Raw genomic sequence first — 23,545 nt, 5'->3', positions numbered from 1 at the left:
CCTTACTTTGTCTTTTCTTTATGAATCCCTCTCATGGGACATGTCCACAGCCACATACTAGGACCTAGGTGTGTGGGGCAAGCTGCATCCATCCACACTCTGATCCAGAAGGGGTCCGACAGTTTGATCTGCTCTGAGGTCATAATAGAAAATGTTGATCAGCAAGCTGTGCAAACACACAGAACCCGATTAGGCTTTGGGGATTTTGAGATTGGAGGTCTGTGGATGCTGCCAACAGGTCTGGACCTGTTGGAGTGGAACAAGTCAAATGTGAGTCTAAACTGAGCAAAGGGTAAAGGGTTATTACAATGTTGTGATACGTTAATGTCCCTTTATTTTAGGAGATTATGGAATTGTTGCATGATTGTATTGAATGTTTATCTAATGGAGGGCATTAAGAGGTATGCTGTTGAGTTGTTGATGTTATACTGATCCAGTTTGTGTTTTTGTTATTGCAAACACAGGACATACAAAGACCCGGTAAACATAAGACATAGTCTTTCCACTGCTGCTGTTGCTGACTTTTTGTGGTGACGGAACTGTGAGCTATGGCATCCTGAGACATCCTATGTGTCAAGAGGAAGAATGCTCTGAGCTTGTGTAGTAGAGACAATACGGTTGTGGTCACAGACGGTGAGGCCAGGTGGTCCTCTGGGTCCTGGCAGTGAGGTGGGGGGCGAGTAGGGAGGCTAGAAGGGGGACGAGGAGGGGGACTAGTCAGAGGGAGACATTATCCTGCTGCCTCACTGAACTCCAAATCAAACCAGATGGACTCATTTATGGCCAATTAGCTCCAGTATTGTGAGTGAAGTCTGACTCACCTAACACAATTATACCTTTTATCTTTATTCAGAGGAAAGCCAACAGCTGTAAAGCTAGATATGTTTTGGTGGGGATTTAACCACACCCCCCTAAGAGAGTTAGAGTCATGATTGTGAGGATGCTCATGGAGGCAGAAGAAGGGACTGTAAGACAAATAACTGAAGTTTGAGAACTGGAATAAGCAAGCAGAATATGTGTGGGGTCCGTGGGTGTATGAGCACGGGTAGCCATAGATACAGGGCATTCGGAAAGTATTCAGACCCTTTCCCTTTTACAAATTGTTTGACGTTACAGCCTTATTCTAAAATGGATTCAATTATTATCAATCTACACACAGTACCCCATAATTACAAAGCGAAAACAGGTCTTTAGAAATGTTTGCTAATTTATAAAAAATAAAAAACAGAAATACCTTATTTACATAAGTATTCAAACCCTGACATTGAGCTCAGATGCATCATGTTTACATTGATCGTTCTTGAGATGTTTCTACCACTTCATTGGAGTCCACCTGTGGTAAATTCAATTGACTGGATATGATTTGGAAAGGCACACACCTGTCTACCTAAGATCCCACAGTTGACAGTGCATGTCAGAGAAAAAACCAAGCCATGAGGTCGTAGGAATTTTCCATAGAGTTCCGAGACAGGATTGTGTCGAGGCACAGATCTGGGGAAGGGTACCAAAAATGTCTGCAGCATTGAAGGTCCCCAAAAACACAGTGGCCTCCATCATTCTTAAATGGAAAAAGTATGGAACCACCATGACTCTTCCTGGAGCTGGCCGCCCGGACAAAATGAGCATTCGGGGGAGAAGGGCCTTGGTCAGGCAGGTGACCAAAAACCTGATAGTCACTCTGACAGAGTTCCAGAGTTCCTCTGTGGAGATGGGAGAAACTTCTAGAAGGATAACCATCTCTGCAGAACTCCACCAATCAGGCCTTTATGGTAGAGTGGCCAGAAGCCACTCCTCAGTAAAAGGCACATGGCAGCCTGTTTGGAGATTGCCAAAAAGCACCTAAAGGACTCTCAGACCATGAGAAGCAAGATTCTCTGGTCTGATGAAACCAAGATTCAACTCTTTGGCCTGAAAGCCAAGCGTCACGTCTGGAGGAAACCTGGCACCATCCCTACGGTGAAGCATGGGGGTGGCAGCGGCATTCTGTGGGGATGTTTTTTAGCAGCAGCGATTGGGAGACTAGTCAGGATCGAGGGAAAGATGAACGGAGCAAAGTACAGAGAGATCCTTGATGGAAACATGTGTAACGGATGTGAAACGGCTAGCTAGTCAGCGGTGGTGCGCGCTAAATAGCGTTTCAACCGGTGACGTCACTTGCTCTGAGACCTTGAAGTAGTGGCTCCCCTAGGTCTGCAAGGGCCGCGGGTTTTGTGGAGCGATGGGTAACGATGCTTCGTGGGTGACTGTTGTTGATGTGTGCAGAGGGTCCCTGGTTCGAGCCCAGGTATGGGTGAGGGGAAGTCTAAAGTTATACTGTTACACATGCTCCAGAGTGCTCAGGACCTCAGACTGGGGTGAATTTTCACCTTCCTACAGGACAACGACCCTAAGCACACAACCAAGACAACACAGGAGTGGCTTCGGGACAAGTCTCTGAATGTCCTTGAGTGGCACAGCCAGAGCCCGGACTTGAACCCATTCGAACATCTCTGGAAAGACCTGAAAATAGCTGTGCAGCAATGTTCTCCATCCAAACTGACAGAGCTTATGAGGATCTACAGAGAAGAATGGGAGAAACTCCCTAAATACAGGTGTGTCAAGATTGCAGCATGATACCTAAGCAGACTCGAGGCTGTAATCGTTGCCAGAAGTTCGGGTCTGAATACTTATGTAAATGTGATATGTTGAGGGGGGGAAACAATTGAATCAATTTGAGAAAAAAATTTTTAACTTAACAAAAGTTGTAAAAGGCAATGGGTCTGAATACTTTCCAAACGCACTGTAACTGAGCTGATTAACTGTTTGAAATGGGGTTTACAGAGTGTGCGGTTTGGATTCGGGATATTGGGGAAAGGGTCAAATGTATCGATTGGGTTGAATGTACGTATAAATGTGGGATTATAAAAGGAAAGACCTGATATGAAAAACCACAAGGAGTCTGCATTTACAATAGTGAGTGGCCCCACACACTCAAAACAAGGGTTGGTCTGGCGTTGGATATCCCATTGCTCAATGCTTCCACTGTGGAGGCAGAGGGATTGGTGGGAGTGTTTTGTTGCTGAGTGCAGTTGATGAGAGCGATTGAGTCCTGCATTGAGTCCTCTTTCATACCGCTCTCTCTCTCTCCTCTAATCGCTCTCTCTGTCACTTACTCTGCCTTTGCTTGACTCCTTTTGTGATGGTCCACTTCACTTAGCCCATAAACAACGCCCCCTTCCCCCTCCACACCTTCACATTTCTCCCCCCAATGAACACAAACCGGGCTCTGCTGCCTTTCCACCTCCAAGTCATACTGGACCGTTTGCCAGCACAATTATAATTAGTTGAGGAGCTGCAGCACAGCAAGACATTTCTCTAATAGGTCTTCATCCGAGCCATGTGTGAGTTCTGTAAAAATGTTATAGAGACTGTTAAAATGATCACTTATTCAAACAAAGTGGGATTTTATCCTGAGTATGATTCCCGCTATGTTCTAGACAGAGTTGTCTAAATTGAGCTATCAGAGTAACATAGCTGGGCAGAATGTGAGACAGAGGCAGAGACATATGATATTACCAAGCTAAAACATGCAGTTTGCGGAATGTGCACATGTAGTGGCTGTCTCACGAGCTGAGCATATCAGTACAGACAAATGTTGGTTACTGCAGTATTGGACATTACCTCCTAATGGTGGGGATGTTTGAAAGGAATTTAGGAGGGGACCTTTCAGTTTGTTGCAGTTGCACAGTCCCATGGGTATCAGCCACCAACCACGGCTGAGCTTCATGTGAGTGCCTCTCAATGAAACTGCCTTTAATTGTCCCTGCATTGTTTATCAACACTGCCAATCCCAAGTAGAGCGGAAAGACAGACCAATTTTCCCATTACTATGGGAGCAGAAAATGGAGGGGAGCCGAGGGGACTGGAGAGTCCTGCCTCTCATGAGAGCACTGCAGATGACTTCATCTCCAAGTTCAAAAACACATACAGGAGGTATGGGGTGAGGGGTGCTCACATATATACCAGAGGAGGCTGGTGGGAGGATCTATAGGAGGAAGGGCTCATTGTAATGGCTGGAATGGAATCAATGTGTTTGGTACCATTCCATTGATTTCATTCCAGCAATTAAAATGAGCCTGTCCTATAACTCCTCCCACCAGCCTCCTCTGATATACACATATATTCACTCTCTTACACACACATACACCAACAACATGCAATCAAATACCTTTTAACCTCCTTAAAAGCTAATCGGAGGGGGTTGGTTCTCCACTACATTGGAATTGAGATGAATTTCTTCATGTGAAGGAATGTTTATTTAGACTATCAGATGCAACGACAGGGAACTATGGATTAGAATGTGTGTGTGTGTGTGTGTGTGTGTGTGTGTGTGTGTGTGTGTGTGTGTGTGTGTGTGTGTGTGTGTGTGTGTGTGTGCGTGTGTGTGTGTGTGTGTGTGTGTGTGTGTGTGTGTGTGTGTGTGTGTGTGTGTGTGTGTGTGTGTGTGTGAGAGAGAGAGAGAGAGAGAGAGAGAGAGAGAGAGAGAGAAGGAGAGACTGCCCTGACTTACGGCTCCATGCGGCTTATCAGAGTTACTCATTGACACAATTATAGAACACACAATCACAAATATCATTAGCCACCGAGAACATTTTGTATTTTGGGGAACAATCGAGTCAACTTAATCGCCTTAATAGCTCTTATTGATGTCAAGCCCAATGAAGTACAGCACAATTCACAAAGCTCAAAGACTCTTGTCTGTAACATACTAATTCCATACACATTGTGCAAACAATTCACACAAATTGGTCTCATTTTCAGATAGATATGCTTATCCCTCTCTCTCTGCAGTCACTGAGGTCATGAACAGTAGAGAATAAGCAAATAGACTGTGAGAATAGAAACCAAGATAGTAGAGTGACTGTTGGAGTGGAGTGACAGATCTCTTATCTTCTGCTACCTCGCTAAACCTTGACTGTGAATAGAAAGTTCAGTTTGACAACACTTTGGTACGGCTCACACAGAAACACTGAGATGACAAACCACAAACTGACTTCATTAGTTGAGTGGAGAAACATGTATACAGTGGTTTGACTTGCTTGCCTTGAGCGTGTGACACACACTTACCCGCACACACATATCACACCCCCCCCACGCACGCACGCACGCACGCACGCACGCACGCACATCTGTGTGAGCGCTGATAAGGTGTAGAGGTGCCCCATGGTTCAGTGAGGTGGGTCTCCATGGGGGTTGGCTGGGGAGAACTCTGCCCTTGGCCCTTCGCTGGCATTTCAAATGTGGGGAGGTAACATGGAGGAGGGCACTCAGGCTCTGCTTATCATCCCAGAGACCAAGGCACAGACTCTCAGTAGAGCCATGGGGAGTTAGCTTTCTGCCCTACTGCACTAGCATTAAGCATCACCACCCTGCTTCAAGAAGACCTTTCCCCCAGCTGTTTGGCTGGGGCCTCTGCCAGTGTCACACACTCATAGGAAAACCACAGCTTGCACACTATGAGGTACAGACTGGCCCCTAAATCAGGTCAGCACATCTCTAACCCCAGTCTGAAATGATATCTCTCTCTGAAATGCCAGAGCACCCGACCACACAGTGACATTTCAGCTGCTGCGCCACTTCTGATCGACATCATCCTCTCCTGCTTATGTACAATACGTGACTTCAGCTCAGACAAACCTTCATGCACTGACTAAAGTGGAAGAGTGTAATGGTAGAATGATACTACAGATGTATAATCTTAATTTGCCTAATGGAATAGTAGGGGTCAAGCCCCATAGACCGGGAAAGCAGGGGTCCAACCCCATAGGCCGGGATAGCAGAGGTCCAACACCAATGAGCCGGGATAGCAAGAGTCCAACCCCATATGCCGGGATAGAAGGGGTCCAGCCCCATGGGCCGGGATAGACGGGGTCCACAGCCCCATAGGCCGGGATAGAAGGGGTCCAGCCCCATATGCCGGGATAGAAGGGGTCCAGCCCCATGGGCCGGGATAGAAGGGGTCCAGCCCCATAGGCCTGGAAGTCCGGGACCATACTGAGTTCAGTCCCAAAGTGGCAGTGCTCAAACTGTCAGAGCTCCCCTGGAAGGCTGGCTCTCTTATTTTAAGGACTTCAATTAGAAAGCTTGGCTGGGATGGTGTGAGTTAACTTTAATGGACAATTAGGGATAGTGTGCCTTGAAAGTATGCCCTCTTGAGGAGTGGGAGAAGGCCATTCATTACACATGGCTGCAAGTCTAGAGCACAGTGGGCTGCTGGTGATGTAGAGAAGAATATCACATCTGTGAGCTATTATCAAAGACTACAGTGATACTGTATGATTGACACTCTAGACAACAATGGAAAAACTCCAACTTTAAGGTGGTGAATGTGAGGCCAAGGGAGTCAACCCAACCACACCACCAGAACACATTTTAGTGTTCAAAACTCAAACTGAACTACATACACCCAGTTCCTTGGGGATACAAATAGAGTGACGAGAGAGAATGATATACGATCTCAGTCATTCTTCTAAATTGGACAAATGTCCTTTAATGAGGCCCACTCGTCTGAGCTGTGAAAGACCTCCACAATAGGGTTGAATAGAGTTGAGGCCAGCATTGTGTGTGCGTGTGTGTGTGTGTGTGTGTGTGTGAGAGAGAGAGAGAGAGAGAGAGAGAGAGAGAGAGAGAGAGAGAGAGAGAGAGAATGAGGGAGAGAGAGCGAGATTGAGAGGGAGAGAACGAGAGAACAAGGGGGAGAGAGAGAGAACGAGGGAGAGAGAATGAGGGGGAAAGAGAGATGACAAGGGGAGAGAGAGAGAGAGCGAGAGAGAGAGAACGAGGGAGAGAGAATGAGGGAGAGAATGAGGGAGAGAGAATGAGGGAGAGAGAGAACGAGGGAGAGAGAGAGAGAGAGAGAGAGAGAGAGAGAGAGAGAGAGAGAGAGAGAGAGAGAGAGAGAGAGAGAGAGAGAGAGAGAGAGAGAGAGAGAGAGAGAACAAGGGAGAGAGAAAGAGAGAGAGAGAGAACAAGGGAGAGATAATGAGGGAGAGAGAGAGAGAGAGAGAGAGAGAGAGAGAGAGAGAGAGAGAGAGAGAGGGAGAGAGAGAGAGAGAAAGAGAACAAGGGAGAGAGAGAAAGAGAGAGAGAGAGAGAGAGAACGAGGGAGAGAGAATGAGGGAGAGAGAGAGAGAGAGAGAGAGAGAGAGAGAGAGAGAGAGAAAGAAAGAAAGAAAGAGAACAAGGGAGAGAGAGAGAAAGAGAGAGAGAGAGAGAACGAGGGAGAGAGAATGAGGGAGAGAGAGAACATGTTGCATCTGCTCCTCATTAACAGAGCGCTAATGAATGCACGTGTGTTCCACCTGGCTCCAGTGAGAGGGGGTTGGAACACACACTAACTAAACCTGCCGACGAGGCCTTGGCCTTTCACAACATTTCTTCTGGGCAATAATAGAACTTTGTCTCAAGATGTAGAGACTATAGTGCTCTGGAACAAGGTTTTATGAAGTTGCCAGTAGAAGCTGATCTATGGTCATTTTTGGATTTCTCCTCTCACTGGTTAAAATTAGGATTAAGGGAGAGTAAGAGCCTCTGGTGTCCTAAGAGCCTCTGGAGCCTTTCAGTTGGGGACAGGAAGACTAGGGTGGAACTAACTAAATAAGGTCATCACTATTTATACTGTATGAGAATAGACTCTTAAATGATCCGCATCCCACACGGAGTTCCATTTACAAACAGGTCACAGCTCATCTCAGAGCAGCATCTGTCCCCCGTCTCTCAGGTGAGAATTACGTTACTCCCCCTGGGGGTCTCCAGTCTGTCTTCTTATGTATCGATACAACACCCTGTGGGTTTACCCTAACATGGACCGCACCTGGGATAATCAGCATTACACCAGAGCGGCTGGAGCTTCAACCATTAGTCAGTATATAGGATTAGAAATAGTGTGTACAGTGTGTTTTGTGGTACTGTATGTCAAATCATTGGTATGTTCTGTGCTCCCCCATCCACCCCTCTGTCTCTGCCAACCATGGTCATGACAGCTGAATACATGCCTGCTCTTCATATTTTCAAATTGGCAGCATTCCGCTTCACTCAGAACCTTAAGTGGTTGTTCATTTAATATGCAATCGACCCCTGTCAGTCTAAATGCATTTTATTGAAAAGCCTGTTTCCAAGGAAGGAGGTTGCAGGTTGTGGGAGTGAAGAGGAAAGAGAGACAGGAGAGCAGGGTGAACTAGGATCATGATCTAAATGTGACAAGAGAGGTGGGAATACAACATATCATGGGCAGTTTTTCAAAGGGACAAACTAGATATGCCAGGTTGACCCAGAGGGTAGATAGACTTACCTAGGGACTCACATTTTAACATGTGAACCTTATAGTAGAGAGCATGGTAGTTACTGAGCAGAACATGCAGCTATGTTTACCTTATGCTGTTTGTGTCAATAGCCCTTTGGGTATGGGGTATAGGGTATGGGGCCTGTGGGGGGGGGCTGGTGTCACTGAGATAGGGGCTGGTGTCACTGTGTTATCCTGGTGTTCAGGGTAGATTCAATTTAAAAGAGTTCGGGGTTATGAGAGGGAGCAAACACTAACATCAGCCTGCAAAAACATGATAGCGCAACCTGCATCATGAACATATACACAATCACACACACACACACACACACACACACACACACACACACACACACACACACACACACACACACACACACACACACACACACACACACACACACACACACACACACACACACACACACACACACACATACTCTATCTACAACCTGTTGTTAATATCAGATTTGGTAAAACCTTTGCTGGCACATCCATTCTGTTGTAGACATGTGTGATGGGAGTAAGGTGAGCGTGTTATTGGGGGGGTGGGGGGTGGATTGAAGGCGGTGTTAAGTCAAGCAGGAACCCTCAATGTTGCTAATTTATTTACAGATTTAATTAGATGGATAGCGCCCTCACAGATATAAGAAATAAAGGAGAGATGTTGCCAGCGTTACAGCACTTTAATTATGGTACCAGGCTCCTGATCCCTGCGCACTGCTGTCTGGGGAAGCAGTTCATTCAAATCCTCATTATTTTACTTTTAATTAGTTCCCCCCTCTTTTGTTTCCTTTCACCATATGGCCGTGTACCATGGTCAAATTAACCTAATTGAGCTAATTAAGCCGATCAGTTGAATTATTCAAAGCTTTCTGATTGGGCCGGGAACTGTTCTCCACTCTCTCTCTCTCTCTCTCTCTCATTCTTGTGTGAGGCTCATATTTGTAAAGTCGATTTTTCTTTGTTATTAAGCCTGTTCACTATTGTTTTAGCAGACAGGACAGTTTTATGGTCGCAAGAAGGATTTTTAGCATAGTTGCAATTCCTTAGGCAACAGTACATACTGTACATACTTGGCTTTTCAATAGATAGGCCTAATTTAACAAATAAAAAACAGATGGTGTTTTTTTTACTGAAACTCTGTTACCATGAATGTTATGCATGTCTGTAGGCGAACATCACCTCAGCTTGCAGGCCTGTCTATCAACACGGACGCCCTTTCAGCAGCCTCTGGCTCTGTTCCTGATGGTTCCACATGCACATACCTCTCCAACATACTGTATTCTCACTGGAACACATTTAACAGCAGCCAGACCACTTGAGCTGAGAGGATTTAAATGGTGTCTGTGTGTCTGTCTCTTAACTCCAGCACATTGTCAGACTGCTCCAAACCCTCTCCTTGGCCTCTCGACAGATCATGAGACATATATGATCTTCCCGCCAGTCCTGCTGGTACAGAGACAATGGATCATTATCATCATACAGCTCAACACATCTTGGATCTGTATCAGAGGAGTGGCTGGGCAGAAGAACACCACTCAGACCCTCTCTTCCTCTTCATACGCGTGTAAAAAATATCCTGGCTCATCTCGGTCTCTTCACACAGTGTGAGGCGTAGAAGCGAAGGCAATTACACTCATCTGCATGTGTTAATATGATTAATGATTAATTAGTGAGTATAAACACTTTCCTATAACAGAAGCTAGGCTAGATGGTGAGCCACACACCTGCAACGTCTCTGGCTTTAAAAAACAACGCCTCATGGCAAAGAGATTTTTTTAGGAGACCTGCTAATTGGCATCTGAAAATGCTGGGCTAATTAGTGATATGCAGACGACGCCTGATTGGTTTGAATGCAAAGTGTAACTTGTGGAGTGGTGGGCTTGAGATTTGATTTCCTCACTATCTAGATATGAAGATATTTGTAATTGTGATCATTTCCATAAGTTAATGAATTTGCGTGATGCTTTTCAATCAAACGTGGAATACATAATTGATGCAGTATCAGCACCTACCATGACAAGTGGGACTTCTGAAATAGCTAAGCACATTAAGGAGCAATTCTGATGGCTGCCATGCTCCTAGCAAAGGTGTGAAAGTACAGACCTCATTTGAAGCACAGCAGATGCTGTCATCTGATTCACTCAAACTGTATTTCTTAAAGCCTTAACCACTCAGGTCTACATACCCATGTCTGACTATACAGGCTACAGATTTGTCATATCCAGTTTCACAGTACATCAAACAGACACATTCAAGGAAGGTCAAGCAAGTTAGCCAATGCAGATCCTAACAACAATCAAAGCTCATTCTTTTGAACAACCAAGAGCAGCAGAGGGGGATTAGAAAAGCTCTGGCTTGTGTCTTTTAATTGCAACATGGTAAACCGTCCAAGCATCAGATTGTTGTTGTGTGTTTTTTTTAACCTACAGACAAGACACGCTGGCTGGATGCGTAGGAGCCCCTCCCTTTAATTAGGCCGGCTCCCAGATTAGTCTTTAATAAAGTCAGCCACGGGATATGGCCAAAGTTCAGCCTCCCAGGAGCAGGAACTGTAGCAGGCAGCACAGATACACCACTCAAGTTTAATTGCTTCTGTAAATGGTCAGGACTGTAGCCTTCTAATTCCATTCCTCAGGGTAATTAGGCATGCTTTCACCATACAGGGATGAGGGGAGCTATGCAGCACAAACAGGGAGGAAATGCCACACCAACTGGGTAGTAGTTTACCATGTAATTCCACAAGACTCGTGTCATGTGACCAACCAACTGCACATAGGCTTCAATTACTTCAGTTCAAGTCTTTTAATAGCATTTTTTGTCTCCATCTGATAATTTCACATATTGAACAGGCATCCATAATTCATTTGAATGAAACATTAATTCAGGAAATAGAACTCTACTGGGAAACACACAATAGCATTATAGAAAAATAATGGACATTTATCTTCTTCCTTGACTTCAGCCCAATTCATATGATGGTTTAAACATCACAGAGGAACAGATGTGAGGCCATCCAGAGGGATTCTGAGTTCATTATCTAAGGGATCGGTTATTCTTGACAATAATGATAACCACAGCAATGCCACTATGACAGTGGACTCCACGGAAAAGCTTCTTTTGATTTGCTTTATAGTTCCTGGAGAGGGTCCAGGCCATACCCTTAAAACTCATGGCGAGATTTGTCCACAAGCACCAAAGTTCTGGATGTGCACAGAATTGGGGGTCCCTTACTTACAGTACAACATGTAACCTCAGTCCTGAAGTAGTTCATGTGGTCCATATTGTCTTTGATGGGCAGACCAGCACTGTATCACACACGACTCACCATTACGGTGTATTTGTACACTGTCTCAAGCATGGATATGTACAACACATCTGAAGTTGATCCTGCAAGTAAAAATAACCTCCTGGTCAAAGAGACAAGATGGTGGATGGTGATGAGGATCCCAAGTGGCGCAGATGTCTAAGGCACTGCATCTCAGTGCTAGAGGCGTCACTACAGAACCTGGTTCGATCTCGGGGTGTATCACAATCGGCCATGATCGGGAGTCCCATAGGGCGACGAACAATTGTCCCAGCATCGTCTGGGTTAGGCCGTCCTTGTAAAATAAGAATTTCTTCTTAACTGACTTGACTTGTTTAAGAAAAGGTTGAATTAAAAAGGATCCACAACAACAGTATCAGGAGCAGGGATGGAGAGACCTCTGGAGACAAGGGAAGGATGAAGGCACACCGCACCGCTCTAACCACTCAGCACACCTACAGACAAGAGCAGGGGGGAATAGAATGTTCAGTACTGGACAGTAGTGAGTATGAAAGTGTGAAAGGTCTCATGGTCCTGGTCCCTCTCTCACCTTCTGGTCAGGCAGCACAGGGTTACTCTGGAGTGGGGGCAGGTGGCTGCTGAGCAGTGCAGCCTCTGGCCGGTCGTGCTCACAGAAGATGGTGCCGTTAACATAGTGGAAGCGGTCGCCTGGCACCAGTCTGTTTCTACAGGTGGCACAGGTGAAACACTAGGGATAAAAGAGACACAGGAGTTAGAATCCTCATGCCAAGTCTACACCTTACTCTAGTGGGCTCCCGAGTGGCGCAATGGTCTAAGGCACTGCATCCTAGTGCTAGAGGCAACACTACAGACCCTGGTTTGATTTCAGGCTGTACCACAGGCTGCGCACATTTGGCCTAGCGTCGTCCGGGTTGTAAATAAGAATTTGCTCTTAACTGACTTTCCTAGTTAAATAAACGTGAAATATATATATTTTTTTATTGGGGCGTTAGCAAACGCTAAACTCCAACATACAAGGTAACTTTAGGATAGTGTATAAAGCACCTTGTTTCAAGTATACATCTATTGGTTTCACACGAACAACCTGTTACATATGCACTGATGGTGACAGACACTAACAACAGTGAAACACTTACTGCCAGAGGGTCTTACCTTGAGATGGTACACATTGCCCTGTGCCCTCATAACCATCTCATTGGCCGGGATCGACTGGCCACAGGTGCTGCATGCTCCACTGTGCCCGAACAACCTGCAGAGCCAGATCAGCAGAGCCAGATCAGTCTCAGTGCCCTAGCCTGGGAGCTAAAGTCTAGATTCTCCCCAGAGTCAGATCAGTCTCAGTGCCCTAGCCTGGGAGCTAAAGTCTAGATTCTCCCCAGAGTCAGATCAGTCTCAGTGCCCTAGCCTGGGAGCTAAAGTCTATATTCTCCCCAGAGTCAGATCAGTCTCAGTGCCCTAGCCTGGGAGCTAAAGTCTAGATTCTCCCCAGAGTCAGATCAGTCTCAGTGCCCTAGCCTGGGAGCTAAAGTCTAGATTCTCCCCAGAGTCAGATCAGTCTCAGTGCCCTAGCCTGGGAGCTAAAGTCTAGATTCTCCCCAGAGTCAGATCAGTCTCAGTACCCTAGCTTGGGAGCTAAAGTCTAGATTCTCCCCCTCCTGTCCTCTCCCCAGAGTCAGATCAGTCTCAGTGCCCTAGCCTGGGAGCTAAAGTCTAGATTCTCCCCCTCCTGTCCTCTCCCCAGAGTCAGATCAGCCTCAGTGCCCTAGCCTGGGAGCTAAAGTCTAGATTCTCCCCCTCGTGTCCTCTCCCCAGAGTCAGATAAGTCTCAGTGCCCTAGCCTGGGAGCTAAACTCTAGATTATCCCCCTCCTGTCCTCTCCCCAGAGTCAGATCAGTCTCAGTGCCCTAGCCTGGGAGCTAAAGTCTAGATCCTCCCCCTCCTGTCCTCTCCCCAGAGCCCCATTAGGACCTCACCTGATATAGTCGCTCCTACACAGGATCATGCCTCCTTTACTGTAGCAGGTGTTGCCAATGTCGCCTAGCTGTGCGTGGCAGCAGGAGCACTTGAGACAGCGTGTGTGCCAGTAGCGCTCCATGGAGAAGAGCAGGAAGCGGTCTGCGATCTTCCCCCCGCATCCTGCACACGACCTGGGGGGTGACGCCACACCACCACCCAGCTGACTGTTCACCATGCTGAGCCCTCAGAAGCTCCTAGAAACAAAGACAATGTTGACACTTAAGCTACATGGCAAAGGTAGCAAGCTGTTACAATGACCTCATGGACAATGTAAGCAGGGAGCCTCCAATTATCTACTACTGGAAGGGGTCAGGATATCCAGAAGTTCTAACAGGTGACCATTAAAGCAAGCATGCATGGGCAACATTAATCCAAGTGTTTTAACTAGTATTTAGTCAACATGCTCATGTTTTACTATATCTTCAGAGAAAGGAATTCCCCACAACTTTACTTTCTGTATGTTTGCTAGTTCAAGAACATTACGCTACAGGACAAGCCAGGTAAACTGTAAACTGAGGTTTTAATAATTGATGCCCATATTAGGTGGTTGGGTGAAGGATTTTTTTATTCCAAATACCAAGCAGACAAGGTATATCTAGCAAATGTTCATTTGCCTGCATCACAACTCACCAATAATGTAGAAAGTCCAACAAATAATATGTTCACTGGTTGAACAAAATAAGCTACATTATATTAAAAACTGTAACATAGCATTTATAACACGTTGTATGACTTGTAACACCAGTTTAACCTGCCATTTTACCTGTCATTTACAGGTATCAAAATAAAAAACGACTGATTTATATTCCACAAGATAAGGGAGCTGTGCTATCTATTCATGCGGAACACTTTCCTATGTTGAATAAGGTCCTGGTTAGGAATAGCATTTTTTTATACAGGAAATCATACAGTGAAACACAGAAGTGTCAGTGATTCACGTGCAAGAAAAACAATAGCAGTCACAAAAAAAGGAGACTCGGAATGAACTTCGAACCATCACACAACAGCGAATCAAGATTAGGTGAAAATAGCCTGTATATAAATGTATATTTCATGGAATTCAAATTAAGTTGAACATTACGGTAAGAACATTGAACATTGGTCATCAAAATAGGCTGCTTATTAACGTATCATAGGCGCATTTAGAAGATAAGATGCTCACCTTGATGTGCGTTCCAGAGAATTCAGACGTGGAGAAGTTGTTGTAAAAAAGCAGAAACAAAACAATGGACGACAGCGGATAATGTTTCAACAACAGTTAAACTGACTGTGACAAACTAGCGCGTCTATGATATCCATATCCCACAAATAAAGCGACACATTTTCGAAAGATTTAAACAATGTCAAAAAGGAAAAAGCGCACGTTATCAAAGATACAATGTAATAAAATTCGTTTTAAAGAGATTGCATGCAACATATTTTTAAGTCAATTACATTGATCATCCGACTCTCAACTATCACTAGCGTCTTTGACAGCTACACTATTAACTGAATTGCGCAAGCGGGTATTTAATTCGCTTCTTGGTGACGTTTTTAACATGCAGTGTGCGCAGCCACTAGACTCTCAGGGGTGGGGTTACTGTCAAAATGATTTATGTGTTTGGAGAGGGCCATTGTACATTTTCTCATTAGATTGAACCAAACTAAACTGTTTCCAAATATGACAATCCATTCCACAATTCATATGTGCAATTAAAACGCATAAACTGTCAATAACCACTTCCACCTTACAATTCATATATTCAGAATCATACAAATTTGGTTTACTAGACATTACCATGTACTTTTAAGAGAAGTTTGGGCGAGATGTGGCAATACATTTATTTGAATATGGTTTATTTGAATAGTTACTATATTTTTGTGTAAGTTAAATGATGTATTTCCGTATCATATATTTCATAGTAAATAAAGAGCTGGGGATCAACAATAAGAAAATAAAACATTTTCAAATAAGACTAAATCCTAGTATTATTATTAGAGTAGGCCAAATACACCGTGGTTAAATTGACCTTGGGTCAAAGGGAGAGCCCGGCTCAACCCTGACCCTAACCCTAGCTTCATGTCCACACCCTGGCTCTACCCTAACCCTAGCCATAAGCCTAACCTTAGCTTCCATGTCCTCGCCCAAGCTCAACTTAACCTGCACTGCTTACTAGGGGCCAGTAGAGAACAGTGTTCTCTTGTGTTGTAGGCCTACTGTCTCCTCAACAGTGGGCAATGAACAATGAGAACTTCAGTGTACTGGAAAACTGTGCTGCAGAAAATGTCCACCCAGTGTTATTTTTTCCCTATAATTTTTGAATTTTTGAATGTAAAGATATGCTTCAGAGTTATATGGCGGAACAAGTTAAATGTTGTGTTTTACACAATACATATCACAGATTGCAGCACCCGAACTGCTGGAATGTTTATATCTTGGTGAAACTCCTGTTTAGAGTGACATTTCTCTTCGGGATAATAATTTTTGCAACAAAACAAAAAGGTGTTTTTAATTTACTTATATGACAGTTGTCTTCTGCAGAGGATGCTATGTTTTGGGGGGGGAGTTTCTTCTGCTCTGGTTAACCTTCCACCCAGGCCCCCACCATACCACTACTTCCCACAGACCCTGTTTATTTCTGACATATTTCCTCTTCCTATGTTACGGCCATGCTGAAACTCAGTTTTCTGTGAGGCTGGACAACACCTGTAACTTCCAGTCTGGTGCTCAGGACAAAGTAAACTCCACCGCAGAAGGAGGCTACAGCCAAAACAATTCACAGGGGAGAGAACTACATTTATACACTGCCTTTGAGTAATGCTCATTTCACCGGATGCTTTGCTTTCATATAATATGTGTTATTGTAAGTCAACTACAGTACATGACAAAGCTTCTGTTTAATATGGACTGGACCCTTATAAAAATCCATACCATGATATTATAACCCCATTTTAATACTCTTCCCTTGAACAATCAACTATCACACAGCCTCCTATAACCTCCTCCCCAGTCCTCATATTGCCATGGTTTTCACTGAAATGCAAGAGCGCCTCTTTGACAGCTGTTTTGTCAAACGTTGTCCTTGGACATCAGCTCTAGTGTTCAATAATTCTGAGAACGATACTATTTCCCTGAATTTACAACACCAAATAGTCCCACTAGACAAACACTAGAGACCACAGTCTTTGGAGAAATGTGGTACAGTCAGAAGGGATACAGCCAATAGGAGGATTGGGGCCTTTATCGAAGACGATGGCAGATAGTACTGCGGTTTCTATGGTGATGATGGAATGCCATGTGTGCTCTGTAGGGTTTTGTCTGTCAGTGGACCAGTGAACAAAATGCAAGGAGAATGTATAGGCTCATAAGAAATCAAACTGTTGAATACCCTTATCTAACCCTATAGTGTATGATTGATGTGTCCAAACCTGCATTTCAAACGGATTACATTGAGCAGGTGAAAATATGATACATTGAGATGATCAGAATTACATGAAATAGTAGGCCCATGCTGTAACAGCCTCAGAGATGCCATTTAGGCAACTAGCACACTGGAAGTCAGTCTGTTCCAAGCCAGACCAGGTCTGTAGACAGTGGTGTGATAGACACCGGAGGAGGTCAGGGTGGAATAGATAGACAAGGAGAGAGATAGGAGACAGAGGGAGGAGGACGGGGTGTGGAATTTGGGAGGCTGCTGTGATGTTTGTGCTGCAGAGACCAGCCTGTATGTATAAAGACACAAGGGAACATGATCGTGGCTAGAGTACTGACCCTGGCCACACTGGAGACCCAGCCTCTTCTCTCCGGCCCCAGCCCTAACCACAGAACAACAGGCTGGCTTTCAGCACAGCTCCCCTCTCTGGAGTAGTACTCAGCAATAAAGTACCTCTACAAGGTACATGTCAGACTCACCACCTTTTGTGAGCCTATCCCAACTCAGGAGAGACGTTTGCTTTCCTCCTTACTGTAGCATCTCAGACCAACCACCCGATACTGTCATCTAAATCACCATCAACTAACACACCTCTCTGAGAAACACAAGTAAGACAGAGAGGGGCACATGTTGAATGTTTTTATTACATTTTTCAGAGTATTATTGATAAGAATTCAAACATTATAGAAATCTTAAATATATCAAATACAATCTTCCCTCCAGTACAAGTCTCTATACTATGAGGCAATAAAAACACACCCCGGAAAATGAGGTGATCTCCATCAATTGCCACTCCACTAAGAGTGAAGTCTGTACACTATACTCTGTCATATGACACAAATACACATATGTAAACACTCTGTTTCTCGCCCTTTCATTTTCTCTCACACACATAAACACTGACCTTTACACAATGTAATATACAGTTAATTACAATCATTGATGAATTTGTAGAATGATATCCTGTCCTCTTTCTACCATCGATGTATCAGACAAAACACTTCATGAATGTATGAGATTGCCCATGAATGTATGAGATTGCCTCACTAATTTACACATCTCTATTATGACAAAAAGTGATGTATGTCTTTCACATACATACATATACATTCCTTTTCCCTTGTTCCTCTGTGGTTATAGAGGAACTTGACAATGTTAACAAATACAAATTATAAATAATGAGGGGGAAAAGCAGACAACCAAACTGATTCATTTACAAGTTCAAAATTACATCAAGAAAGTCACATCAGGCCATCCATAGTCTGTTGTGCTCAGTGCTGTCCCTCCCCCTCCACCAGAACAGTTTTGTGACTGTGTCATCAACAGGGAAGGGACACTGGACCTGGATGTGGAGAGCAGTTGCTCCACATCTCTCATATCAGATAACTTGTGGCAACGTGTCAGGAAGCTTAAAGTGCAAGCGATAGTTCTGCCTGGTTGGATGGAATGGCCACCTAGCCGAGGCTCTCTCTCCCATAGTCTGGCGCTGGTGCAGGAGGGAGAGGCTGGTGTCCAGGAAGGGACTGAAAGGCAGGGCTATCCCTGGGCAGAGGGTGGGTGGAAGATGGGGAGAGGTTAGCATGCAGTAGCCCTGTCTAGTGTGTTGAGGCTAGGGTTGGGCATCCTCCTAAGCCTGCCTCAGTGCCTGAAGTTGTGGATGTCATTGTGCAGGCTGACAGAGGGCCTTGAGGGGGAACTGTGATTGTGGCAGCTCTTCTTGCAGCTGCAGCTCTGGATCCACATGACGTTGCGTGTGAAGCCCTCTCCGTCAGGACATTGGAAGCGCAGGCGGACGGTGCGGGTCAGTGAAGGGGTGCAGCATCGCCCATCCGCACAGAAGCCACAGGTGTGAGGTCGATGGCGGCGTGTTGTGGAGCAGCCAGCAAAGTTGATCCTGATTGGCTCCTGGGGCCGCACTGTACGCTGGCACTTCTTTACCCTCTGGACAGTCAACAAACAGAGTTAGACAACTGAGCTATGTATTCCACAAAAAATATATATATTACAAAAGTTCTCATAATTAAAAGTGAAATGTTATATGTGCTCTAACGCAATTTCCCACATTAGGTAGTTGTTGTGGAATTGTTTGATTACTTGTTAGATATTACTGCACTGTCGGAACTAGAAGCACAAGCATTTCGCTACACTCGCATTAACATCTGATAACCATGTGTCTCACTTTACCTTGATTGCTGGGGTAAGCGGCAGGTCACATTGGCGGATCTGACAGAGTCGTGTCTCTCTGACCAGCCGACACTCTGCGTTGTTATTGGTCACCCGGCTTGAGATGCCCATCCCGCACGTGGTGGAACATTCCGTCCAATCAGTGGTCTGAGGGAGGCATCTGGCGCTTAGCAACACCTGGGACCTGGGGAGGGACACCAACTCTGTGGAAGAAAAGGACAGAGTCATCAGCAACATGTAGGGTAAGGCTTGGGAAAAACAAACATATAGGGCTGGTTTCTCAGCCTAGTCCTGTACTAAAAAGCCATGACTAGACAATCTGTGCCTGGGAAACTGGCCCTTTGGGTTAGGCTTTACTGTACCTCTAAAGGTGACTCCAGTGCTGGCCTGATAGTGTGGCTGGGCCAGGGCTTGGGCCTGGAGCTGGTTGTTGATGTGGTTTGGGAGGGGTTGTGGGTCAGGTAGGGCTGCCTGTGGAGGTTCCTCTGGGTCCTCACTGATGTTATTTTTGTCATCACAGACCCACTCCTCACAGCAGCGGCCCCAGGGCCGTGCCAGCCTTGGCTGGGAGCAGCGCCAGTCGGGCAAGGGTACATGCTGGGGACAGAGTGGCATGCAGCCCACCACCCCATCCATGCAGCTGCACTGGTGCTGGCAGCTGGGCTGGAAGTCCTCTCCATGCTGGTAGACACGCCCGTTGAACTCACAGGGCCGGCCCTGGGCCTCCGCTGGGGAGAAACAGAGACATTAGCAGCACTGTGGACTTCATACCCCTATGGTAGTGTGTTACCATGATGCTGAGCATTTGACAACTATCTACTTGGATCAATCTAATGATCAAAATCTTACTACAACTCTGAAAAACCCATACCCAGCTGCTACTCCCATAATTCTGCATACTCCCATACTGGCCCAACCACCTCATATCTCTCCCACTGATGTTAGGGGTGCTCCTGGTCCTTACCTCGGCACAGGCCTCTCTCTGGGTGTCCCCCAGCCCCCAGGTGGCAGTGCAGGCCCTTGATGTGGTCACAGGGCTGGCTGGGGCTGCAGTCCTGGTTGAACTGCCTGGCACACACCTTACAGCAGCCACAGGCATCTGTCACCCAACTAATGCCCGCTGGGCACGATGGCGGTGAGGGGCCACAGGAGCACTGGGTAGGACAGTCACTCTCCACCTGAGAGACAGCAGGGTCAGTGTTAAATGTGAGAAAGGGTCGGCACAGCAGCAGTAGGGTGGAGGTGAGGGGAATGCATTCCAGGCTGATTTCTATGACTACTGATACAATAATATATTGATCTCAGTGCCTTTATTCATTGTAACAAAATACCAAAAAAGTTCAACAATTATTTTTGTAAAAAATATTTTTACATTGAAAAATAAAAACAGAAACACAATGTAAATATGGTCATGCAAAGTGTAGAGAGAAAGAGTGAATTGGAAATAAATTAAATGAGGGCAGGAAGGTAAGAATGCATCTTTGAAACTCACCATGACAGCAGCACTGGAGAGGAGAACGAACAGTGTGGAGACGGTCCGTCTCAAACTAACCAGAGAAAACATCCCGAAGGTGTAGATTACACAATTTAAATTAGAGATAAAGATTCCGTCCTACAGGTTGTTAATTCTAGACTAGATACCTAGTGTCTGTGATGATATACTGTCCAGAACCTGCACCTGAGTCCAGAGGAGAGAAGTCTGTCTGTCAGTTCACTTATTCCTTCATCTGTTTGAGCGCACTAAAAAGGTACACCAGTCGATAGTGTTTCTTTGTTCTCCTGCAGTGTCTTTTCTCAGCATGGGTCAGCACTGCTCAGCTGGGTTAGCTCCACTTCATATAGAGATTCCCTCTGTGGTGCCTGTACTTATAGACATGGGCAGACCGCCACCTCCCTGTGACATCAGCTCTCCTCTCGAGGAGGAAGAGAAAGTGAATCAAGGGGGGATTGAGTGAGTGGAGTAGGAGAGGAAGAAATTGCACCATTGCTACATTACCATACTGAGAAACCATGGTTATATTACGAAACAACTCTGTAGGAATTTCAGTGCACTGACAGCTTACTATCATATGTCCCTAATGCTATTGAGAAACTACAAGAAAAGATCATTGCTGATAAATCCATAATAAGTAAGCTAAGTGTGGAGTGGCTTCAAATAGTATTTGATTTCTTTCAAATAGGTTGAGCATTTGATTGAGCCTTTCTTTAGCGCCAGATTGGTGTGGTTTGCACTTTTGGGACTATTCCATGGGAGAATCTCAATTGCATATTCCTCATGTCCTCTCTCCTTGCCTCCTTCTTAAAACCCATTAGATGGGAAGCCAGATTTCCCTCCACCCTAACCTTCTCCTCAAATGGGTTTTGAGAAGGAGGCAGAGAGAGGAGTATGCAATTTAAATTCTCCACATCAGTCCCCTTTTGCCTTGAAAGCTCAATCAAGTGCAGCTTAAAGGGCAACCACTTTTTAACCTAATTTTCATTATCTCCATTTTCACAGTACCAGTGTCTACATGTGTGAAAACGATGCATTTCTACATTTAGTAGAAAAAATCTAACATTTAAAACGTTCTATCCCATGACGTCATCAAAAGTTACAATTTTGAAAAACACTGAGATTCGCGGTGACGTGGGGAGCAAGAAAACATCTTCCCTCTGGCTAGAAACTTGTTGCAGGTTTGAAAAATCAACGTAAAAAAAACAAACTTTTAACGCTACACTGTGATGTCACAGAGAAGCCTTCATTAGGACCTTTCATCTTATCTTTGTAATCACTGAACATAGAAACATGCCATTTTCCCAGACACTGGTATGGTGCTGGAGTTAATGAATATGAGGTTGAAAAGTAACACATATGTCCTTCAAGTATTTGTATTTGAATGAACACAAACACTATTTGAACCCAGGGCTGCAGGGCTGTGGGATTCCCATACTGTCGAGTGACACAGTAGCTACATTCTGGCATATGAGCGGTATTCGACAATGAGGGTCAAGTAAGACTGATGCTGTCAACAGAAAAAAACAAGTGCAGGTGTAACGGAAAAAACGAGTGGGGAATCCCACTCTGGCATAGAATCCACTTTAATAGGGGAAGTGGTGATGCAGATAGCAGAGAAAATCCCTGCGTACAACTCCTCTGGCCCCAGCCACCCCATTGAAACGCATTGCCCAGGGCAGGGCACATATCCTGTGTTCCCTCCATCTCTTTCCTAATGGCCACATTCCAGGAAACAAAGGCTCTTCTACAGGTTCCCATGTTTGGTAGGAAAAACGAAACATTCCCATTGTCATACCAGGGGGACATAAAAAGTGTTTTGTTCGAGGGCAGGAAGGCCCTGCATTAGGCCTTGGCTCTCATTGTTATGAAACACAGGAAACGGAATTTAGCACATTTGATGAGGCCACTGAAAACCTGCAGAGCGAGACAGAGGAGTGAGTGTGAATATAGCAAGACTCTCACACCACAGGAGAAAGCAAACAAAATAACTAGGACCTGTTTCTGTTTCTGTTTTTCCTTGCTCAATTTTGTCAGACCTGTCCTCACTTAACCCAGTTCACCTTGACAAAACCACAACACAGCTTCTTCTGCAAAAGCAGATCCCCCAAAACTTCAAACGAAATATAAATAATAATGGTTCAGAAAAAAACGTGTCTTAATCACATATATTTTGTAGGTGTCTGAATATCCAGTCTTTTTGGTCTGAAATTCTCCATTTTATATAGGACATCACACATATTATTACTCAACCAGACCCATGTCATCTCCTCTTAGGTATTGTTCCTGTGGATACACTCCACTCCTCTCCACTTAAATTGATAGAATATCTTTTAGAAGCAGAAAGGAAATGTGTAAAAAAAATGCACCCCCAAAAGATATGTGGTTAGGTCTTATGGGTGGAACTTGCTGTCATGGAGAAAATTACATCACTCTTTCAACATAGACAGCATAGGTATGAAGATGTCTGGTCAAAGTTCCTGTCATATCGTACTGGTCTTATTCTGTAACTTCTGGGGTTTTGTGTTTGATTGTTTATGTTATTTTTCTTAAGTGGTTTTTACATATTGTATTCTTATTGAGACTCTTGAAATGTTTGCTTTATACATCCAAAATGTACCCTTAACATGAATCTCACTACGCTCCTGTATAAAGACTGCAAAGATATGTTGTGTATGCACTTAACATGCTCTTTAAATAAAATTAATGTAAAAAAATAAATGTAAAATACAAGTATCTTTGAATACAAAACCGCTTCAGAAGTTCAAGAATTGCAAGGAATGAACCAAAATGAAAAACCAAATATAAAAACCACCATGGATGTGTTG

The 23,545-nt window shown here is 44.8% G+C and overlaps 2 protein-coding genes across 2 annotated transcripts; both read right to left on the bottom strand.

The window, feature by feature from the left end:
• Positions 1–11,113: 11,113 nt before the first annotated feature.
• Positions 11,114–15,124, bottom strand: LOC109871675 (LIM domain transcription factor LMO4.1). Its single transcript, XM_020462634.2, has 5 exons — positions 14,791–15,124; positions 13,586–13,822; positions 12,765–12,861; positions 12,181–12,339; positions 11,114–12,085 (listed from the first exon to the last, which is right to left on the bottom strand). The coding sequence occupies exons 2-5, from the start codon at positions 13,801–13,803 to the stop codon at positions 12,077–12,079; spliced, it is 483 nt and encodes a 160-aa protein (XP_020318223.1). The 5' UTR covers positions 13,804–13,822; positions 14,791–15,124; the 3' UTR covers positions 11,114–12,076.
• A 2,542-nt stretch (positions 15,125–17,666) lies between these two features.
• On the bottom strand, positions 17,667–23,052 carry ccn1l2 (cellular communication network factor 1, like 2). Its single transcript, XM_020470013.2, has 5 exons — positions 20,718–23,052; positions 20,190–20,403; positions 19,588–19,953; positions 19,226–19,428; positions 17,667–18,982 (listed from the first exon to the last, which is right to left on the bottom strand). Exons 1-5 carry the CDS (start codon positions 20,787–20,789, stop codon positions 18,680–18,682), a joined length of 1,158 nt encoding a protein of 385 aa, XP_020325602.1. The 5' UTR covers positions 20,790–23,052; the 3' UTR covers positions 17,667–18,679.
• Positions 23,053–23,545: the final 493 nt, after the last annotated feature.

The sequence above is a fragment of the Oncorhynchus kisutch genome, linkage group LG3 (genome assembly GCF_002021735.2).
Source record: "Oncorhynchus kisutch isolate 150728-3 linkage group LG3, Okis_V2, whole genome shotgun sequence".
NCBI lineage: Eukaryota > Metazoa > Chordata > Actinopteri > Salmoniformes > Salmonidae > Oncorhynchus > Oncorhynchus kisutch.
The sequence above is the reverse complement of the archived record's forward strand: the minus strand, read 5'-3'. Positions and strand labels throughout refer to the sequence as shown.